At 39.2% G+C, this 23,536-nt stretch overlaps 1 protein-coding gene across 7 annotated transcripts in view; it reads left to right on the top strand.

The window, feature by feature from the left end:
* ARHGAP15 (Rho GTPase activating protein 15) overlaps positions 1 to 23,536 on the top strand; it is a 463,932-nt gene that overhangs the window by 232,116 nt on the left and 208,280 nt on the right. For all 7 annotated transcript variants that reach the window (XM_073305398.2, XM_073305399.2, XM_073305401.2 and 4 more), the window contains 2 exons: positions 13,246 to 13,344; positions 15,425 to 15,551. In XM_073305398.2, coding sequence (XP_073161499.1) covers positions 13,246 to 13,344; positions 15,425 to 15,551 — 226 coding nt within the window. The remainder of the gene's footprint in view (positions 1 to 13,245; positions 13,345 to 15,424; positions 15,552 to 23,536) is intronic.

The raw sequence follows: 23,536 nt of genomic DNA on the forward strand, positions 1-23,536 counted from the left end.
AATAGCTTGCGATTTCCATGGCTGGTAATTTAGCTTTTTTTTTTTTAATTTTAGATTCTCATGTTTTGTCTCTTAAATGATTGAAGGAAATGCCACCCCAAAACTGCATTTGGAAACACTGCCTCATCCCAAGTCTTCCTTTAAAAATATACAAAGAATACTAAGCTTTAAGACACATCATATTTAGAAAAGAGGGAGAGCCTGCCAAATCCAAGCAACCACTTCCTAATTCTACTCACAAATAGCAGGAAATTACTTATTCGTCAGTAATTCAGCCACAAAAGTTATTGATTATCCAGCCTCAATCATGAGTGTTGATGGCCAAATATTTTGCGATTATTCTCTGTTTAAATCTAGGAGATGTGATTTCATTTCTGGGAACCAGAGTTTTTCTTTTTTTTTTTTTTTGCACGATATATCACATTGTGGCAGAACCCTGCAGATTATCCAGTTACTGTGAATGGTGTGAGAGTCTGAAACTTGACTGACAGTGTTTTGTAAGGAAACTCTAGTATTTCAAAATTTCAGACACTAGTAGGGTTGCCAATTCTGGTTGGACATATTCCTGGAGGTTTCATCACATGACATAATCTTTAATTAAAGATTAATCTTTTAATTCCTGGAGACTCCAGGACAATCCTGGAGGGTTTGGTAACCCTAGACACAAGTTTTAATTTTTATGTTTTAAATAATTCCTTTCATCCTTGGAAAGTGTTACGTTTGGCATTAGGAATACCCTAGTACATGTTAAGGGTAGCTATCTAAATAGTGCCTTCTCCGTGCAGCACTTTAGAGTTCTCTTTTTCTTATTATATCCTTTTAATTTTCATATAAAGAACTAATAATTCAGCCCAAACTGTTAATCTTGTATTTAGACATTATCTTATAGGGCCTTTTTGTGAGTCACTTATTCAAGCTGGTGAGCAGTTACTTACCCATGTAGTATCATTGATTTCAGCAGCACTATATGTGTTAGTACTTGCTCACTAATCTTAGTAAGGGTTTCACAATTTGGCCCATAAGTAGTAGTTTTTCACAACAAATATCACTCTAGTTATGTTCCTGCATTCTAATTTTTAGCTCCATCTGAAACCAAAAATTACTATAATTTCTCACTTGACGCAGACAACAGTGTCACTGAGAATGAGTTGATAAATTTCAACCCACTGAAGTATCTTGGATTTCATTTTGGTTGGGAACTGTGGGAAAATTTCCATTAACCTCCATCCTATGATTGTGCCTTATGCTAATCATAACCATATCACTGTTACTGTGTGCTCCCCTCATCTGTTTATGGTACCCAGCAGTTATCTTTTCTCTTATATTCAAATAGCGAGCTCTTTGAGACAGGCGCTCTCTCTTCACTCTGTGTGCGTGTGTGCAGTGCCGAGCATAATGGGACCCCAGTGCTGAGTGGGCCTTCTAGGTGCTACCACAGTACAAATGATAATAATTCATTTCTGAGTCCATTCTCATCACCTTGAGAGAAGTCACTAAAAGACAATAGTCATGTCTTGTTTAATGGTGGTTTCCGATGTGTTCTTTCTTCAGCTGGACTGGCTACAGTTTAAGAAAATAGTCTGCCTGGTTCATTTAAAATTCTCCGTTTTCAGACTTTCAACTTTAATCAATGTTTCTACTTGTCCCACACAATATGCTGTATTTTTCCTTGTATTGGGGGTGGGCAGGAAAGTAGTTTGAGTTCTGGTTAGAGTTAATACTTTCAGAGCCTGTATCATTTTTTTTTTCAATAATCTTTTGTGACAGGTTGGTCTGTTCTCCATCTCTATTATTGTCCATAAAGCAAATAATATCATGACATGTTTTAAGAAAGTTGTGAGGGTGATTTCTCAATATGTCCCTTAACCAACTTGAGGTGAGATTAATTTGCTCAATAAATCCTGACTCACCAGGGAACTTGGTGGTCCCACAGATATGTCAGGAGTTTTAGAAGCCGCACTTTTAGGATGAAATTCATTGGAGGCTTGGAGGCCTCGCACAAAACATCAAAGTGATGCTGCACTGACAGATACAGATTATGCTTCCATGAAAGGAATCTCTATAGATGGTCTCTCCATTCTGGCTCTGAATAGGCTGAGGCATAGGGAGGGTAAGTCAAGGTCTGGATCACTGAATCTACATTTATTAGATCCAGTAGCCCCAAACCCTGTTATAATTTGCAGGACAGTGGAAGATGTTGAGGAGGAGGGCCTGCAGTGCAGGTTTGTGGGTGGTTTATGGCTGGTAGAAGGTATTGAAATTAATTTCTCACAACCCCTATAAAGATTGCTGAAGTTTTGTAAAGGGAGAATTTCAGCATTAGTGCATTTATAATGAGTGACATGTTATTTTCTGCCTTTCCCTATAAGAGCTACCTGGAGACAGCTATTTTCAAATGACAGAAATTTTGATTGTCTGATATTGTGAAATAATATTTTGGGCTATTTATTTATGGCATTGCTACAATACTACTTAGAATTCCATGTGTATTTATGGGCCAATGCTTGTCCACAGCTGTCAATGCAGTTCCAGAGTTGAGAAAAAGTGGAATCCTATGATCCTCTAATTGTTTCCAAACTTGATATCTAGGGATTGCAACATCACCTGTCCTGGGATTTTGAGATGCAAAAGTCCATTCTGTGGATCCCTAGACTAGCAAATTTACATACTGAATGGCAGCTGTGCTCTTTAAAAGAAACCCATGCTCCAGATTATTCAGTGATCCTGAATTTCTTATAAAGTAAAATTGATTCCAGATCCTTAGGACTGAATAATTGTTCCAGGATTGTGTCCCCTCATTTAGTGTGTCTTTGGTCTTTATGAAGTATAGCATGGATATCTGTCCATACCTACCAGTTGCTGTATAAATATAAATACTTGTGTAAGTACTGTCTAACAAAATAGTTAATTTTTAAACTACATAGCTCATTTAGATCCTAACAATATAATTACATTCTTAGTAAATATCAACAACATCATTTTAAATTTAAAATGTTAAATAACTAAGTAAAAAGATTTTAATGAATATATTTTGCAGATAATGGAAAGAAAATACTAGTTTACAGAAACATTTTCCTAAATGAATGAATGAAACAGCCTTATTTCACACAATTTATAGTAAGCTGTAACTTTTCCTATTTTTCCAGTATTTTTGTGCTGATGAGGATGGAGAGATGAAGATGAAAGCACAGATTTTGTGTGTATGTTTTCCAGTTGCTCTGTGCAAGAAAAGTAAAGATAACCATCATAGATTTACATTCCTGCCAGCTAAGATTAAGAATTTGACACAGCTGGCACGATACATGTTCCTATCATGGACCAGCTTTGATGTTTCGTATCATTGTTAAATAGAATCCCAAAAGCCAGCTATCCTGGCACAATGTTACACTATCATTCAGCAGACCTGGTTTGAGGGAAGAGACCTTTTGCCTCCCTTGCCCTTGGCCAGATGAGAAAAGTTCCATAGTAGAGAATGGTGTTTGGGTCTCTAGCTTTAGAAGGATTCTTGCATTTTTCTATTGCATTGTCTAATGACAAATGAATAAAGTAGTGTGAACAACTCTTTTAGAGGACTGACTACACATGCTGCATTTCCATTATGTGGAAGGAATATCATTAGAGAAAAAGAAGAAAAACACTTCATGCAAAGGAGGCAGCAAAAATAAGAATGAGAAAAATATATATTCAGTACCACTATTTCATCCTTATGAACTACTTCTCTCAGCAGTGGGTACTTCTCCCCACAAATAAGAAATACACATCTGCGTTCCATACTTTTCAGGTACACCTTTGTTCACTGCTAACAGAATTAGCATCACTATTATAATTCAGCAGATTTCTGTTTTTCACTCAAACCTGGATTAGCACTGATTTGGGCTGGAGGGCATTCAAGCTGCTGTTCCTCTTTTAGCTATATTTCTCTGTAAACATTTAATTGTTTCAAAAGCAATGTATAGTGTGCAAAAACCTGAATTCAATGCAAATAAGTCTGTGCAGCTCTAAAGTTAACAGGTGTTCTCATTAGTATAAGTAGACAAGGAACGATTCTCAAATGTTTTATAAACACTTATAATCATGGCCAAATACGTTACTATAAGTATAAAGATACTTATAGCAATGTCTCTTTCTCCTGTTGTGTAATCTCAGCACTTATTAATAGGACATGTGTGTGAGTAAATGAAATACCCACAGCAGTACCTGCTTTTGCCTTCAAGTAATGTAGTTGTAAATATTCTCTGCTACTGTTGAATAAATCTACAGTGTCAACAAAACAAAATGTACACGCATGCAGTATTTAAAACAAATAAACAAACATGTATATCCTTTAGACTGATTGTACTGAAAACATAGCACACATCATCCTTTTGATGTTGTTTGGTACAGTGACTTATGTTGCGTTTCATTCATATATATCATAATGTGTGATAACGTGCATATAAAATTGGACAGCAGGACTATTAATCACAATATCTTGTCCCGCTGGTAAATCTAAGAAAGATGGCGTTCCTCAAAGAAACCACTGCCAATATGTGTGTGTATGTGTAATATATAGATACAGATTGTGAAGGCAATAGCAGGAAAATATTGCCGCAAGGGAAAAAGTATCCTGGAGAAGGTTGTGTTATATTACTCTGTCTTAAATCTTTGAACAATATGCACAATTTTCTTTGCCCCTGTTTCCCCATTTAGTCAGAGAGTATTGTTAAATTGTGTCTTGATTATCTCTCTTGCTTCTCCATCTTCAATCATTTGTTCTGTCTATCTTCCTTCCTACTTCCCTTGCCTTTGTCTCCCTCTCCCCCTTCCTACCTTCCTAATGCTTTCTGTTTTAAAACCGTTATGCCTTGATGGCGGCCATCTCCATCTCCCTTGCCTGAATGACCGACAGAAGTCTAATGTGCCCCACTCCCATTACATCATTTGTAGCTGGGAAAGCCAGAAGTGTGTCATCAGTTCCACTGTCAGGGGCAAGCACCAGCAACCTAGCTCAATGGTTAGAACCAGGCTGAGGGGGACAGGAAGTGGAACAGGGAGCCAACAGGCTGGCCTGGCTAGTCTTCAGGCTCAGTTGAAGGTGCTCAATCCTAACATACATTAACCAGCTCTTTTTGGGAGTGCAACACTGGTGCTTGATGCTGGGTCTTAGTGGTGAACGGCCGGGTTGGCTGCTGTTTGCAAGAGAGCACGTTCAATGTCATGACATCCAGCATGGTCTGTTTCTGTGTTCATTGTACATTTCCATTCTTCCCTGAGGGAAGAGGAGAAGAGAGAGAGAGAGAGAGAGAGAAAACGTATTATACTTGTCAGTGGAAAAACACAACTTCAAAGGCCAAGACATGATCATGTCATTAAAAATAGTTTGACAATACTGACATCCAAGCTGGCCAGTAGTATTTTGCTGACAAAAAGACTAGCCAGACACAGACTGAACAGGATTTCTGGAATTAATCATTTGTGCCCTATTGGAGTAAAATGTGGCGTTGATTGGATAAAAGTGCTCTCAGCTTGTAACTTTGGGCATTATTTATAATCCTTCATCAGTTACTTCTTCAACCAGAAGAGCAATAATATTTTTTAATTGAAGACTATCATGGAAACTGTTGCTTGTGAGTTGAAAAAAAGGTGACTAGAAATAATTATAACTTAAATGATAATGGTGAAAATTCAACTTTATTCAATTTGATATGCAATGGGCAGATTGTCTATCTCAAATTACAGTCTGGCTTTACTAACCTCTAACAGTCCTTTTATCTCAGCTCCCAATCTGAGTAGCCAGGCTTGGCATTAAGGTGTTCTGCACAAGCTAAGGGGGACGAGTCCTCTATACCTACAGTTCTCTGCATGTTAACCCTCTAAGACAGGCTATGAGAGCCTTCTCATCTCTGTATATTCTTGTGACTCACACAGGGGACAATAGCTGACTTATTTGCGGAGCATAGGCTCTACCAGCTCCAGCCCATTTCTTCCCTGCCTTTCTACCTGTGCTGCTGCTGGTCAGAAGGTCTGTTTCCCCTTCCGGAGTTTCCCAAATACCATCCATCTGCTTTGGAATTGGAATCAGATCCATTCTACTGCCTCAGGGATCCTTCATAGACCAGGAAGAAGGGAAAGAATCTGCCCTATAATGCATATATAGGACTGGAGTCTCTCCTCACTAATGCTGGTGTTATTCAGGAGTAACTGGTGCAATTAACTGGTAAAGGGTAAGTGAAAGAGGAAAGAATTAGACTCAGAGACACATCTTCTCTTTTGAACAATCCAAACTTTGAGTACAGAGGATTTTATTATGCTGAAGAAGTGTCTATTCTAAGAACTCTGAGGGCAAAATTGTTTGGGGGTATCAAAGAGACATCTCAATGTCAATTAAGAAAGCACTCTTCCTTGTAAGTTTGACCTCAAACCAGTAGAATTTTGTATCCACTTGAAAACCACTCTTTCTTGTAGCCCAAACATTTGTGTAAAATAACAAATTACTTACTTGAGCAGCTTGTTTTGATCTGATGGCACTACTGAGGTTTTCACCAAATGTACACGAAATCAATCAGACCTAAACACACTGAAAACATATCCCATAACTTCTGGAATAAAATGGGCTCACAATTGTTAACACTGGGGAAGTTGTAAAAATGCAGGAGTTATTTGTTGCCTCTTTTATTTAGCAATGTTTGGATTTAGTAACAATTATTTGAAGCGTCAAAAGAATCAGGGTAATTATAACATAAGGTTCAACATTGTTAGATATGTAGAACATTTGCTGTTGCTCAAAACAAATATTCCCAAAGAAAGTATAAAACATGTTTTTGACTTGCAAAGTTTTTGCAGTCTATCATTTAAATTACTTAAATAAAGGGAGCTTTACTACTCCCAAAAGCTGAGAATATAACACCCTCCATGCATATTAGTTTGATCTTTTTGACAGACCAGAAAAGTGTTTGTGTGTGCCAATTAAAACAAAAATGGATCCCCAGTGGCTTGTTCCTCACACAACTTCTGAAGACTGCCATCATTGTTTGCTGGGGTAACCTTGGATAAGGCGGCTATCCAAAGTAAACAAACTTTTCAAAACTTTCATGACAGATGGGGGTTACAAATGCATTTTAATAAAAGAGTTGCCAAAGCAACTTTTTTGCAATCAGCATATATTTACTTAACATCTAGCAACATTGGGAACACAAGACAAATACTTTCTCACAAAATGTTTTAACAAGAAACATTTTTTTGGAGAGCTGATAGAAGACCTTTTTCTTCAAATTGATATTTCACCCTCATTTTTATATTAACTTTGCTTGACATGTCAGAAGGACTATTAGAGGTTAGTTAAGCCAGACTGTAATTTGAGACAGACAATCTGTCTGATAATGTAATTTCCGTAGTGGTCATAAACACCTTTCAGTCCACTAAGTAATTTAACTATTAGCATAACCATGACAATGTTAGCTTGATAGGCGATATCATAGCATGGGTATGTGATGCAAGGTGAATAAAATGCAGTAGAATACTGATTTTTTCTTTGCTTTTGTTCATTTTGTTCATTGTTTGCATATTTACGTCATTATAGTAGAGCACAAATAAGTATTTTATATAGTCTTCTTTTTACTGCTTACTCATTCAGCACAAACATGGCAAGAGACTTGATTATCAAAGAGAAAATAATTTAGATTAATTTCTAGCAATGAAATACACTTTTGAGGTGTTTTAAAAAAAACTACAGATCTCTGTTTTTGTTTAATTCAATTCAAATACAATTCATACCAAATTAATTAAACCACTAAGAAGTGCCAAATATCTCCAAACTTTATTTTAATTAAAATTCTACTTCTGCTCACTTAGGGTGTGGATAAACCCATGAATATCTGCTGTATTCTGTACCAAAATTATGCTATACTCTAATGATAAATGTAAAGAAAAGGGGAAAAAACCTAATTTCTTAACCTTTTGTTTCTGGGTGAAATTCAGGCATTTGCAGGCCCAGGCATGTGTCAATAGGGTTGGAGGTGGGGGGGGGGGGGGGGCAGTGCATTGCTGTATAATTATATGAGGAGAAAATCATAACCCCCAGATCTGTGCATGGAGATAGCTGCTCCCCAACATGAAAAGGTGGGAGGTCAACCACCTCCACAGCACCATTTCTTTCCTAAGCATGGTGACTGGCTGAGCTGGGGAATAAGGTGGCCCTATGTGGGGCAGAGGAACTCCATGCTTGGCTCTCCAAAATGTCTGAGGAAAATAAACAGCATGGAGCTTTGTTATCCTTTCGGTGCCCCCTTTCCATGAGAGGGATCAGGACGGCTAGCAATGACTGAAGGGCAGCCTTGGGAACATGGTACAATAGACACACATTTCCAGAGTTCAAGGGTTGGGGAGCATGTGAATTGGGTCATTACTGTTTCAGAGAATCAGGGTCTCCTACCACCTGTCTCACAGGGGGGTAAACCCTATGCCCTATGAAATGATGTGGGTGAATCTCTGCAAGAGGAACATCACCGAAATTCCAAACATAAAGGTGTCCACTAATTCACAATTAAAATACTTTCTGTTCACTAAGGGGGAAATGCTGGGTGCATAGGTACCAGATGACATCCAGTGAACAAGACTGTTACATTGCATTTATAGGCTCCCTGGAGCCCATGATGGGTTTCAGACCCTGGAATGTCAACAGGCATGGTTCTACATAGGCTACCTGCATCCCAGCACTCAAGACATTTTAAGGAGTGAACTGTGCAAGGAACTATAGTTCTGCACTGGGTTCATCTTTTTGTCATCCCCCTACATTAAGAGTGTACTGGTTCATAAGGGAGTGTTGCAGCCTCAGCCTGAAGTAATTGCTGTAGGGTGATTCCATGTCCCAGCCTATGCTCTGTCTCCTCCCCATTCTGATGCAGATATTCATAAAGCGCAGATGGGCTACTCAGAATTCAACTGATAAGCTCTGTAATACTAGTTCGTGATTCTTTGCTATTGTTTCCTTTTTAAAAGCTTTCAGATATATGGTATATTTCCGGCAATGATCTCATATCTTGTGTTTATTGTGACTGGAAGGATGTTTTTGTGACTTAAGCACAGGTCTGGGTTCTGGACTTAAGTTTTTTTCTTGGCTATGAATTTGGGGAAGTCACTTAACATTGCTGTGCCTCCATTTCACAATCTGTACATTGGGATTAATATTACCTGTCTCTCAGGATTGGTGTCAGGCTTAATTCATTCATGTCTGTAAAGTGCTTTGAGATCCTCAGAAATGAAAGTGCTATATAAGGCCAAATTATCTTCCCTTGATGGGGGACAGAACTGTGTTCTACTGAGAGCTCCAGAGAAATGGTAATAGCTACAGCAAGGACTCATTGAATGGCCACATTCCCCATGGGCCCTGGTCTTATCACCAACTACCACATTGATTTCTGGGCTTCTCCTTCAAGCCCCTCCAGTTTCAGAGGAGAGGTTGATCCATCTTTTGCTTCCACTTCTTCCCACCATTCACCCCCAGTGGACTTTTCACTTCACTGCTAGGTGCCCTGTATCAAGGTTTGCTCTAGACTGTCTGAAATTAGCCTATCACTAAAAACAGGCCTTAAATATGTTAGAGATGAACATGTGCACTTTGATATAAGTGCACTTATAAGTTTGTTTTGTCTTTTTGTTCTCTCATATGAATTTCTCTCCTAACCTCCCTGGAGTTTCCAAGGCTCTTATATATATTGTATGTCAATAGCATCTTTAAAATTGCTTCTACCTTATTAAATGTGGCTAAAGCAAACGTAGAAAGTAAAGCAATGTGCGTATAGAAATGTGTATGCAAATAGAAATACAGATATTTCAAGCAATATCTTGGAGATTATGTAAAAATGCCCTTGTGGCTCCCTTGAACTAGTACAATGGTTACCAAACTGAGGTCCAGGCCACCAATGGCCTGTGGAAAGCTGGCTAATAATGTCATGCTGGCTTCTCCCCCTTGATTCCATCTCCAAAATTGCACTAAAAATACTTAAAAATATTTTCCCCATAAGCAATTGTTGCAGTTGCCCAAAAGAATGTTACTCAATGACCAATGGAAGGGAAGGTGGTCTATGGTATACTGTCTTCATAGCAAGTCAATGACAGAGCCAGAAAGAGAACCCAGTAGTCCTGATTCCTAGTCTTCTGTTCTAACCACTGGATGACACTCCCTCCCCAAATAACAGAGCGCTATACAAGTTATTTATTCCTTTTAGGTATCTAGTATGTATTGACAATATCAGCAATTTGTTAAAGGTACATCAACACATAGTTGCCAGAATACATGCCTTGAAAACATGATATGCAGAGAGAAGGGATTTCAGGAGATATTTAAATAAGAGGAGTAATAGGCAAAATGGAGACTGGCAGCTCTAGCTAGAGCTCTTCATACTTTTGCAGAGTTGTGTTTCATTTTTGTCTAGTCCCTATGTTTATTTCAGCTATGCCTGATACAGAGATGGCGTGTTAGCCTGCCTTAATATTGAACTATTTACACTTGTTAGTTATACAGCATTTAGGGCAGTGATCATAAATTGTTCAATCACAAGGTTTAGTCAAAGCTAGAATTCTTTACTGATGTCTTTTCCCAAGGGTGTTGGAAATTTGATTGTTCAAAGTGCAAGTATGGTTTAGCAATCCTTTCCAAGAACCATTTATCAGAAATCCTAAAGAGGTAATATATAAAAGTGGGATGGGAAACCTACACATTAAATGGGATTTACCAGCCAAAGCCTTTGAAACTGCTTTCCTGTGAATGACTGGAATGGAGCAGAACAAAGTCAATTACTGACTGTAATTAAGAAGTGGATGCATTTAAACTGTAGAGAGCAGTAGCAGTCTTCTTGAAATTGCCTAGTTACTGTGAAGATTAGTATGAAGAAAGAGAGAAACGGACTTGAACTATATCTTACAGGAAGTATATTTTGAATGAACTATCTTCCTACAATTCTGTGATCTATTTTACTGATTTATTCATAAATCACCATTTATATATGAGTTTACAATAACACGTTCAGACACAGAAACTTTCAAAATGTATTTTGTTTTCGTCTTGTTAGCAATGAAGTGTCTCTTTTTCATATCATACGGTACAATGTTGTTGCAATGTTGAAATACTTGTATTTTAATAAAGCCTGAATTTACTGAACGGAAGACTGAACTATGTTGTGTCCTTCTTTAGCCTTCAAAATACAGTAAATCTAATAATGTATGTTGCTCTTACTTTGAAAATGTTATTCCTTTTTATTATTGTAATAATTATTTGTTTATACTGAAAGAGATGTATTAGATTGGATTGTCTTCTGTGTTTGGTTGAATTAATTTCTGCATGTGTATGTTAATAAATTGTGATGTTATGTAATACATTTATAACTCAAAAGCTTTCAGTATAAACCAGAGACATAATCAGAGTTCTGGTTACCTTAAATTGGATTTTGAATTTGTACTGTTGCTAAAAAAAGAGAGCGGGATCTTACCTTTTTAGTTCACAAGCAGGATAACAACACTGGCGTTGGGAATCAGTGAATTTGAGATCTACATGATAGTGATTATGCTAGGGATTAATATAATCAGCTATGGGCTGATCGTCTCCTTTCTGGAAGGGGCTCTGAATTTTCCCCAATCATTCTGAAAGTCTGTCATCTCCTTCCTGCTCATGATGGAATGGGCAGCATGTCCACTTCCAGTGCCCAGGAATCCCAGTGGATCTGCAGGAGTCTGCAGATGTATATCTGCACAGAAGCCCTGTGACTTGAAACTAGGTCCTGGACCTTTTGCCCCACCTTCTTTAGCTCTCTGACAGGATGGCTTCATGGAGCTGTGCTGCCAAGAGTCTCCTTAGCTGCTGCTGATTCTGGAACCACCTTTTAGAGAGGTTTCCTCAAACCAGAGAGAGTCACAGAACAGTTGTTAAAGCCTTGGGCCGCATTGCCTTTTGCCACCTTTTCTGGTGTCATGGCAGGGAAGAGGAGATGGGGAAATGATGTGTGCTGATATCAATGGGACTCATGTGGTCATAAGGGTCTGTGCTTGTGGATATCACTCCACGATGAAGGTTTGACTAGCAATTAAGCACTCCAGGGTGTGGTCAAATTAATAGCATTGCAGCTTAGGTGATAATGACACTTGGCCTTTGCACCTTGATGCCTTAAAATGAACTCCAGGTGTAGTGAGACTAGACAGTAACACCACACCATATCATGTCTCTCTGTTTAAATGAACATCCAAGTCCAAATCTTGCCAACCTTATTACATTTTTCCTCATTCCTTACTTGGACAAAAATTTCAGTGAGATTCTTGCTTGTGAAAGACTTAAGTAAGAGCCTCAGGATTTGGTCCCCAGTTTTAAAGTTTGGAGCATGTCTGAATGAATGGCCAAATTTATAGACCACTTGTACATCCCCTATACTCTGAATCTTTCATGCACAATCTCTCTATGTGATGACATGGGCATTATCTGTGTCTCTTTGTCAAAATATGAATAATTCCTATAACACTTCAGAAAAAGTTCAGACTGAGAGAAAGATAATGTCTGCATATTTGCATCAAATATTACCAGCTACATTAGAGTGTAGAGCTGCATGTCAGGGGAATTAATATTCTTTTGGTAAATATTCCCAGTGTGGGGGGTCAAAATGTAAATTGACTTGTATTCAAATAAACTATTTTTCTTGGTAAATGGGCTCCTAATTACTTTGCTGTAGATATATCTGTATGTTTTTTTTTTTAAAAAATAAATAACATTAATGTTACTTTGACTGAAGTGTTCAGAAAGAGGCATGCTGGGGTCTTAGATAAATATATTTATAATCTTCAATATAGAGAAATCAAATATAAAAAAATGCTAGCAGAGTTGAAACAGAAGTCTAAAATGATAGGAAATTCACAATTAATTCTAACACACGCATGTGCATTTTTTTCCAGAGAGCCTTAACTTAAATTTGAACCGTCTGTCTTAACTTTGAATTCCCTGGCTTTTCTTAGCTTGTGTCACATTAACATTATTTTAGTATTCTTTGTATTTAATAGTTATATTACTGAGACAATAAGTCATTTGTTGTGACATAGACTAACAGTTTTCAAGAGAGGTTCAAAACTGCTTGGTAACTCCCAGTTCTCTAAGAGATAATTACTGGCACAAAAAGAAAGCATTTCAGTGTGTGAGAGAATATATATTACCAAAAATAAAATAAAATACAATGATCTATCTTGCCTGGTTTGCTTACCTGTCATTTCTTCCCCCCTTCCTGCAACCAGATCACAACAATATCAGGAAATGAGTTCCTCCTTCAGTCAGATATTGACTTCATCATATTGGATTGGTTCCACGCTATCAAAAATGCAATTGACAGATTGGTATGTATTTGTTTTGGCTGTTACCTTTATTAATTAAGATGTGGTAATTTAAACTTCATTTGCTTAGGCATCTATACAGGTTTTAGACAGGCAGAAAGCTAGCTAGCTAGAGAGACTTTCCTTTATTTGAAGGATATATAAATATGTATGTATGTATATCTTGTACAAAAAAAAAGTCAGATAAACAAGGTTGTTGAACTAAAAAGTCATTTGATTCCTGTCTTAAAACAGAATGCTGCATTTATTTCTCTGGAATAACAAGGGCATTGGTTTACTGTGGGTTGTAAAAGCACACAAGCGCTTAATAACTAATGAATTTTTACATTTTCTGTTTATGCAGCCTACAGTATATAATCTTCAATAGAACTCTTAATACATTTGAGCCTTTTATGCATTTTCATATTACTTATTCACAAGAATAGCACTAGCAAATAATATTCCTTTGTAACTGATTGCTGTTATTCTCCCAGGAAGGCTGGGGTTTTTCTTCTAGAAATAAGCATGGCTGTATTTTCTGAAAACCATTTTTAATTACCCAACCCAATTCAGCCATAGTTTTTTCTTTTTTTCTTTTTGCTATACTCAGTATAAATTCCAAATCCCTTTTTTCTGTCTATGCCTGATCCAAGAGCAGATTTCTTTTTATAGGACATTGACCCCTCTTGAATACTGCAAAATGTAGTAAGAAAAGTTATCTTTGTTTGCTGAATTTTCCAGGGGATTTTGCTGAAACTGAGTTGATGTTACCTGAAACTGGTCTATGTGAACATGGTCTATGTGACACATCCAAAAGGGTTAATTTGTACATGGCTACAGCTTCTTTAAAGAGCTATAAACAATGTAATACCTGCAAGCTATAATCAGCCAAGGGAAGTTTGATATGAGGATGTATGTCTTCATACATTGTATTTCATTGGTCAAATATACTGTCACTTATATACTATTGGAGCGTTTTGGGTGGAGTTTCTCTGGAAGCTCTTTCTTGCTTATGTTGTTCAGTTAAGCTCCCATAAATTCAGTTGCTGGGATTTTTTTTAACATGCCTCTAAGGGTGAAATCCTGGCTTTAAGGGGCTGAGTCTCTTTGGTGGGCAGTACAAAGAAATACATAAAGGTAGCTGCTCAGCTGATGTAAATTATCATCATCAGTGGAGATATGACAGTTTATACCAGATGAGTGTCTGCCCCATGTTGTCCATGCAGGACAGTGGCATGTGCATGTTATCAAGTCAGCGTGGACTGAGGATTATACACAGATGCAGCAGCTGCTGTCACTGTCTTCTTAGTGTATGTGCAATGTGCCTGAGGTACCACATGACCAGGATTCATCACCAAATTTGGTCTGCTGGTTAGATCATTAGCTTCCCTGGTTTGGTCCGGGTACCAACCGGGAGGGCAACGTGAACGCTGATCCATGCCCCCCACTATAACTATGAAAAGGTGCAACGTGCATTTATCTTTAAAAATTCATCTGAGCTTGTGGACACCAGAGTGATTACATCTCCATTTTGCCTGGTCATACCTCTTTTGGGGTGTTGAGTATTATCAGCTACAATAGCACCTCCCCTCTTGTTGTAAGAGACCAGTCCCATTCTGGTTGCTTTCCATATGGGTGAAGTAGGACAAGAGGGGATCGTTGAGTCCTCTCCTTCTCTCCACCTCCAAAATGCATTCAAACTGAATCCAATCACACATTAGTGGTACTTGAAACTCAACAGTTACTGTAATTTCCAAGATAGGAAGCCAGACTATTTTAAACAAACTTCCTCTTTGCAATAATTCAGAAACACCCTTTGGAAACACATGCAGTGGGGAAATCATTTCAGTCACCAACATAAAAAATTAGGCCTTTTGTTTTCCAATTTAGCATCTGAAATTTATCTGAGAAATTAAAACCAACTGTAAGGGTTATAAAACAGCAGTCTTATGGTGAACAGGTTTTGTATTACACTTTCCTTAACTTAAATATTCATTATATCATCTGGTATAAGTGTCTATCCGTTTCTGATTCTATGAATGTTCTGTAATTTTGTACTTAATTGTTCCATATAATATTTTTTTAAAAAAATCATTATTTCCAGCCAAAAGAACAGAGTTGTACACCAAGAAATCTGGAGTTCAAACTTCAAAGATCCTCTAGCAGTGAATTACTGAGCAGCTTAAGTACAGAGTCCAAAGAACCAAAGTCTGAACACAGAAGATCTCTAAGTAAGTTTTTTAAACTAAATAACGGTTTGTATAAGATAATTTGTTTTATGCATAAAATGTAATGAAACTAGGAACTTAATATTAGGGCCTATTTTTGCCCTTGTTGGGTAAATAACTTACGTCTAAGCAAAGGACAGTTTTTATCTGCAGGTATCTGAGTTGCGGGGACATTGTCTTCTAACCTAAATAAATTTCACATGAAGCAAAGACATATATCCAAGGTGTTTATTTTAAAAGTAAGAGTCATGGATCCTATCCTAACATTCTATTACAATGACTTTATTTCTATTTCAGGAAAATAACTAATTTTGATAGAGGAATTTTATCTGATAGAAGTTTGTGCACTTCAGTTGTGTACCGGAAAAGGCAGATCCTTTGCTTCAGACAACTAGAAACATTACTATAATTTTATGAAAAAAACTAAATTCCAAAAGTCTGAAGTTTTACTTTATTTGCCTAGGATGATTATAAGGGAAAATTCTCTGAAACCAGTGTTGATTTATTCTGCTCCAGATAATCTTTTTTTCTGAAATTGTATTGAGATGTTGATGATTTTGTGAGGACTAAAGGCACAGAGCTTTTTCATGGGTTCCTGATGCCATACACACCCTCAAAACTAGAATTGTTTCCCTTTTTCTATATGAGATACATGTACCGATTCTAAGATAAACTCAGTTTCCCATGTGCCTTGAAATTCACACAAGTGGTGGAGCTCTGTGCAGGCACAGGAATTTGCCTGTGCATAACTCTCTGCAGGATCGTGGTATTAAATGTTAAGGTGATACAAGCCTTAGAAATACCACAGCTAGATGGATGGGTGATTTATTCTCCTTGATAAATGGGTGTAAATATACGTAACAACAGTGAGAATTACATATGTATATACAAAAGTAAATTCAGTTAACTCCCTCATTTTGAAACCTATAGCCATATTTGGTTTCTGTAGCTTGTCCAGTTGAATAGATTTGTTTTTCTCTTTTTAATGGAGTGTAAAGCAGGTTTGATTGTAGCATGTAAGAATGTTCTTCTATGTCTTTTATTGTATTATTACATTGTATTCTTTGCTACACCTTTTAAAAAAGGCTCAACAAGCCGTGAAACAGTCTAAGGGCCTGATTCTATTTCAACTAGAGTTAATGGCAAAGTGCCTTACAACCGTCTCACCATTTGCTGACCGTTTTTGTTTTCATGGTATAATTCTTATATTTCACTCAACAATGATTTAAGAGACAGAACAGAAGAAACTGATCACCACCAATGACATAAACTTAGTCTACATTTCTTTTTTAGACCTTAGAGAATTGTGATTGGCCTCTTTCTTGTTAGAGGCTGTTTAAACAGTTTAAAAATTTGAAAGTATCTGGTGTGAAATCTCACCGAACTGAAGCTTATATTTAAATACTGTAGATTGCATTGCTTAAAAATATGTATCTGGATTTTTCCCCCATGAGATTAAGTAATTATTTGGAATTAGAAAAATCATAGTATTCACTTACTTATTAGCAGTCCAAGCACAAACTGTATTGTCAGTTTTCTGCCTTTGGCTTTCTGTGCCCTTAATGTTCACACAAGTATCGTCGCCAGAATTATTGGCAGCTAGAGCCAAAATTGCTTTAAAAAGGCATGAGAACTGGTAATGACACATTGTTAGCAGTTAACAGGTGGTCGTTTCATTGTCCAGTTTGACTGCGGAGCACAGATATGTGCAGTATCTGCAGTAAGTGCACTTAGAAAGTTATTTCGAAGTTTAAACCTTTGTCATCTTTCTGTTACTTCCATTTTATTGATGACTGTCAGCAAAGTCAATTTTTTTTAAAAAAAAAGGATTTTTAAAGTATGTTTATTTCTCAGCCTGACAGAAACCAAGAAATTGAAAGCTTAGGAAGACTCTTTGTGGGGAAGGAAGGCAACTGGTGTGAGCTAAAGGGCTACTGACACGGCCTGGAAAACTTTAATTACTATTCAGAGACAATTCAGATTAATCTGTAATTTTTTCTTTACATTTTAAATATAATGCTGGTAAAAAAGTGTCAAAGGTCTGGCACAAGATATTGAAAGTTTCTGCTTATTGATTGAGCAAGTATCATGGGGACAACAATTATCTCGGGTTTCATCCCAAACTGTCCCACCAGTGTATGTCTCCGTTCAGATCTGAGGAGACCTCTAGGTGATGAGGAGTGAGAGTTAGGTTTCTATGCTCATTTAATCCTTAGTGCCTCTGTGGAGATTCCCAGAAATGGTGGCAATTAGCACCACTAATGATGATGGTTTCTGAGACTTGGACACCGATTCCAATTTGGAAAATCAGCAAACTCAGTTTACGCAGGCCCCAGAACATCGGTCAGCTCAGTCATACAGATTTTCAGTCACCACTAACCTGGTCTGGATTAAATCCAATAACCTAATATCTACTTTTCTTCTTAAATTGATAGTTTGCAAAGTTTCCCTGTGTTGATATGGTGGCATTGATTAGGGTGACCAAACATCCCGTTTTTAAAAAGACAGTTCCGTATTTAGGCCCTCCTGCTGGTGTCCTGACTTTTTCTTTAAAATGGGCAAATTGTCCCATATTTTCTGTCTCCCCCGCCCCATCATTACTGGTGTGTCCTGCTGCTGGCCAGATCCCTGCTTGTCAGCCGCCTGCCCACCAGCAGCGCGGGGAGTGTGCAGTGACTGCCGATGGGGTTGGGTGTGTAAGGCTGGTGTCATGGCGAAGATGCAGCGCGTGGGGCCGGGCACTCCCCATGCTGGTCTGTTAGCGCAGCCCGCACTGTGTGCCAGCTCTTGGCCAGCAGTGCCCTAGCCCCCGTCCTGTTTCCAGCCAGTGCTAGCTGCGCACTGCGAGCTGCTGTGGCTGGGGAGTGTGGATAGGTGCCAGGCGGTGGCCAGTTATGTGTTGCCTCTGCTGTCCACCCATTGGCCCTTTATGAGCTCCCCCTCTCACTATCATCTCCCTGCTTTGCCTCATCATCCCCGCAGCTCTTCCATATCCCCCTGGCAAGGCATGTCCCACTCCCAGCGCTGTGCTGAGAGCCAACCCCTGGTCAGAGCGTTCAGCTCACCAGCAGCTTGCTGGGCCGGCTCCTTCCTTCCCTCACTGACTCGGGCTGGGCCAGAGCCCTGGGAAAGCCGAATACTCTGTGGCCCGGGGCACTGGCCAGGAGGAGGTGAGCCCTGCATGAACCAAAGGCACACACAGTGCTGGCACAGGGAAGTCTCTCTGCCCCTCATCTAAGCTCTGGAGTGGCGGGGGGAGGGGAGGAGGTCGGACGAGATGATCATAATGGTCCCTTCTGACCTTAGTATCCATGAATCTATGAAAGCAATTTCCAGCATGTTCATGCCCTGAATCTTCAGGCTCCACAGCAACCCCCAGGGCAGAGGCTTAGCACCCTCTTCATCCGCCCCGGGTCCTGTCCCTTAGTACCCTCCTCTGCTGAGCCACCTCTCTGGCTGGGTTCACTGCAGCCCCTGCAGTAAGATTCCCTGGGCCCTGGTGCACAATGCATCCTTAAGGCTTCACCCCTTCCTGCCTGTGCTGTAGCTGGGGACAGCTGGGTTACGTTGATGGCCAGCAGCAGCCTGGAGGTGTTAGCTGCCTTTCGACACTGTGCGGACAGGAAGGGACAAGCAGCTTCCAGCCACATGGGGGGGGGGATGGGAGGGGAGAGAAGAGATGAGCTTTGTAAAGACAAGGCCTAGGTCATTTCCCCTCCACCCCCCACGTCCCCCACAGCCCGCAGGTCCCTCCTGGGGGCCCAGCCAGGCATGGAGGGCGGAGAGCCCTGGGCAGGGAGGGTTGGGTTGGTTGGTCACCCCTCCATGTGAAAGAGGTGTTCAGGAATGGTGGGGGGCGGGGTAGGGGTGTGTGTGTGTCACCTCTCCCCTTATGAACCCTAGTCTTAAGGATAAGAAGGTAAATAAATAGAATCCAATTACACAGTATTTCTTTTTAACGAGGGCTCAGTCAACTTGATGTTAATTTGAAGGTTTGTACTGCATAGTTCTGCTTGATTGCTGTTGAACTCACTGGAATACAAGTAATTTTACAGGTGTACCATATTCAGCACAGGGAAATATAGTCACCCTAGTATTCATAAACATTATCATTTCAATCTAAGACCTCAGTTCTGCCCTCTGATATGCAGGGATCCATTACCTTGTATTTTACAACAGTAGTCACTGCACAGCTTTAATTTATACAGCTACTACTTATGCAGTAGGGTAGCCTCTTGCCCTGTGTCAATGGTAATAGGAGCGCTTAGCCCAGTTGGAACACTTTTTGCGTTAAAGCAGAATCCTGCACTCTGGGATCCTATACCTTTGGTGCAAGAAATTTGGCTAGCAACACCAGCACCCTTTAGTCAACGGCCCGGGTACAAACCCCGCCAGATTTTTTTTAATTAGTGGGAATTTTTCATAATCTGTACATGATCATTCAGACCTCAGCCTTTTTCCTGAGACTGCCAACAGTTGTGTTAATTAGTGCCAGCTATAATGGTGCCTTCTGTGGTGTAGACACCTGTTCACTAGGAAATGGCCTGTGATCAGCAGGTTCATTTTACACTGGCACTGAACAGCCATTTTATGGTAACCATTTAAATTCACCACTAGTATGGGTTGGATTTGAACTGTTGATGCTTTAGATACCCCTATAGATAGATCTATAACTCATTTCTATTCTCCTAAATAATCATGCTCTCTAGAAAGTAGACTTTGTTTTGTGTGTTGTCAATTATAAATATTAACTTTTTGTCCACAGCCAATAAAAAATCTCACTTTTTGCTCTGTAATAGGCTTAACATTTTTTGTGTTGCATATGGAGGTGGTGATTTTTGCATTTTGTTCCAAATCTCATGCTTTTTTCCCCACTCATTAGTGATCTCTTGTGAATGAGACAGGGCTTGAGTAGCTAGAAGCTTCTCTATTGATTGTAGGCTGGAATCCATTTTTTTTCTTCCCTTTTCCAAATGGAAACAAACGGCTTCTCAGTAGGAAGAGTGCCCTTTGGCTACTATATCAATCTGAGGGCTGCTCTTGTCAAAATGCACAGTCACAAGCTTGATAATGCAGTACATTCCAAAAGCACTATATTTCCAACCTGTTCTCCATCATTTCCTTATGGCGTCACATTTACTCAGTTCATCACATTCTTATTAATATTTTACGTTTCCTTGAAAGTGATGGAATTCTATTTTTATTACAAAAGCAACAAGAATAAATACTAATTGTTGTCAGTTATTTCCTTATGCAGTGGGAACAGTAATCTGTTCCTCAGTTTTAGGTTGCCAAGGCAAAATAATTAAATATTTTAGAAATTAAAAAGCAACCCTGTGATATTAGAAAAACCCAATTTGATCTCCTTGTTTGCTGTATACTGTATAAGAGCTAGAACTGACTGAACTGACTGTATTATTTTTTATTGTTTCTACTTGTAATTTCCCCTTATCTTTAAAAATGTCCTTTTTCTGGTAGGCATCCTGTACCTTCCTTAAAATCTAGGAGTTACTCATGCAATCACTCTGAATATTTTACATTTTTCTCTATATTTGGCTGTTATATTTGGAAGCCAATCCCACTTATAAAGGCATACAAGTTCCAAATGAGATGTAAAAAATGAAAGTCCTGAAGATTGCTGGTGCATTATTATTAGTATTGTTATTTATTATTACTGTAATGCAAATGTGTAGGGACATTAATCATCTCCTCCTGTGCAGGCAATAGTGGATGGATTTGCAGCAATGGGGTACTCAAATTGCAGTGGGGCAATAGACAGTAGTCATATCCATATTTTGGTACCAGCCCACCTTGCCATTGGCAATATTGAAATGCCAATAGTGATTCTGTGGGATGTAGCCTACTCCTTGCTCCCCTGGCTCATGAAGTTGTACACTGGCCATTTTGGCAGCTCTAGGAAAAGATTCATCTATTAGCTCAGAAAGTGCAGAAGGATTGCTGAATGTGTTTTTGACAGATTGAAGGGATGATGGTGGTGTTTATTCACTAAATCGGATCTCAGTGAGAAACATTTTGGTGTTTATAGCTGCCTGTTGTGTCCTGCATAGTATGTGTGAGACAAAAGCAGAAAAGCAGTTGTCAGAGTGAAGGGCAGATGGGGAGTAACAATCTGCTGATTTTGAGCGGCCAGACACAAGGACTATTATAAGAGCCCAGTGTGGAGCTATGTGGTTGAGGGATGCTTTGAAAGAACACTTTAACAGTCATCCATCCAGTAGTGTTCTGTTCTGGGATGTTCTCTGGGCCAGCAGCTTTGGGTGCTGCTAGGAATTGTTACTGTTCATTTATAAATAAGTCTGGGTGTTTTCCTGAACCTATGTGCTTGGTGTACTTTTACAAGTATTGTTTGCTTTGACTACCACTATGCAGTCTGGAATATTTATCATTAACTAAAAAATTTGATTCTCCAAAACTAGAAATTTATTGAACAGAAAAAAAACCCTGCAGAAATTCAATGTGCAAAAAACCTCACAGGCAATGTTATACAAATTTTTAACATAAACTTAATGGGTGGCAATTTAAAAGTAGAAGGATGTAAATATTTCTATCTATTTGAATGTAGTCCATTGTGGGTACATCTATACCCACCGTCATTCTCACAGGTCAGTGTGTGTGAAGCTGTGGTTCTCCTTGCTAGAGTGGTAGGGGTAATGATGCACCCTGTGAGGGCATGTAGTATGTTGTGGGGTTTGGGACCAGCAAACATGGAGTTCTCCAAGGGCTGCAAAGGATGGAGAGTCTGGGATTTTTGCCCCTGTAGGTCAATCAGGGTCTGCAGTATTTTGGTTTGCTGCCTAAGAAGATGCATTATGACCTGGTTCATTTCCTGCTCATTGTCCTGCTTGGAGTCCTGGGCCTTTTTCCTGTCCTCTCTGTCTTTCTCCATGATGTCAGTCATATTGACTTGAAGGATCTTGTTGAACATATCCTCCCTAGACCACTTCTTTTTCCTCCTCCTCTGGTTCAGGAGTTCTGCATCCATGGAAGAGGCACTCTTCAAAGGACGCCATGACAAAAACTGCTGATAAAGACAGACAGATGTATCATTGGTTTACAGACACAAGGAAGAGAGAAACATAAATTTCAAAACTCCCTTCTCTTATTCTCTTAAATATTTTTAATAAATACTTATTGACACTTCAGCTTGGGCGCACCTCAGCCAAGCATCACTCTCCATCCCAGCCATGGTAAATATCACCCATCAGGGACGGAGGGGAAGGACTTTGTTGTTGATTGGAGCGATACAATTTTAATCCTTATTCCATCAGTATGAGTACAGGGCAATGACACTGAATATTGACACTACTTTCCACAGATAGTGGTGATATTAGCTGATATCTTGCTCCTGATGGTCACAAAGGCACAGTGAGCACAACTACTGCTTGTGTCCCACCTGGGCCTATGTACTGCTAGCCCGTTTACTGCAATGGTGCCAGCCAAATTCATCACAGAGTGGTGTGGAAAAGTGTCCTACCACAGAAGAAGAAATAAAGCAGCCATCCCTGGAAACCTTCAGGAGAGAATTGCAAAGTATCTCCATGAAAGTTTTGTCACAATATTTCAGTAGGATAAAAGGGGCATATCCTAAGAATATAAACAAACTGCTCCACGTGGTCTACCCCCCCACCCCCGCCCTGCTGCCACCTAACCCAATGGCTCTACTTCTGTTTGTTGTACCTCTAACTCTTCTTGTATGAGTAAAACAATAAAAGGTTGATACTTTGTTTTGTTAGCTTGGCGATGGGCCTTTCACCATCTTTGCATTTAAGGATTATAAGGAAAAATCTATGCAAACACTTAACCAAAGTCCCTTCCACTTCATCATCTCATCTGTGCTCTGCTGGTGGGAATGGCTAGACTGTGGTGGTGTCTCAAATAGGGCTTGGCTCATGACATGGCTGGAGTCCCCTGCCAAATTTTCCCTCTTGTCCTTGTCCTTGTCCTCATCTTCCTCTTTACTATTCATA

This window comes from Lepidochelys kempii, chromosome 11, assembly GCF_965140285.1.
Source record: "Lepidochelys kempii isolate rLepKem1 chromosome 11, rLepKem1.hap1, whole genome shotgun sequence".
Taxonomy (NCBI): Eukaryota; Metazoa; Chordata; order Testudines; family Cheloniidae; genus Lepidochelys; species Lepidochelys kempii.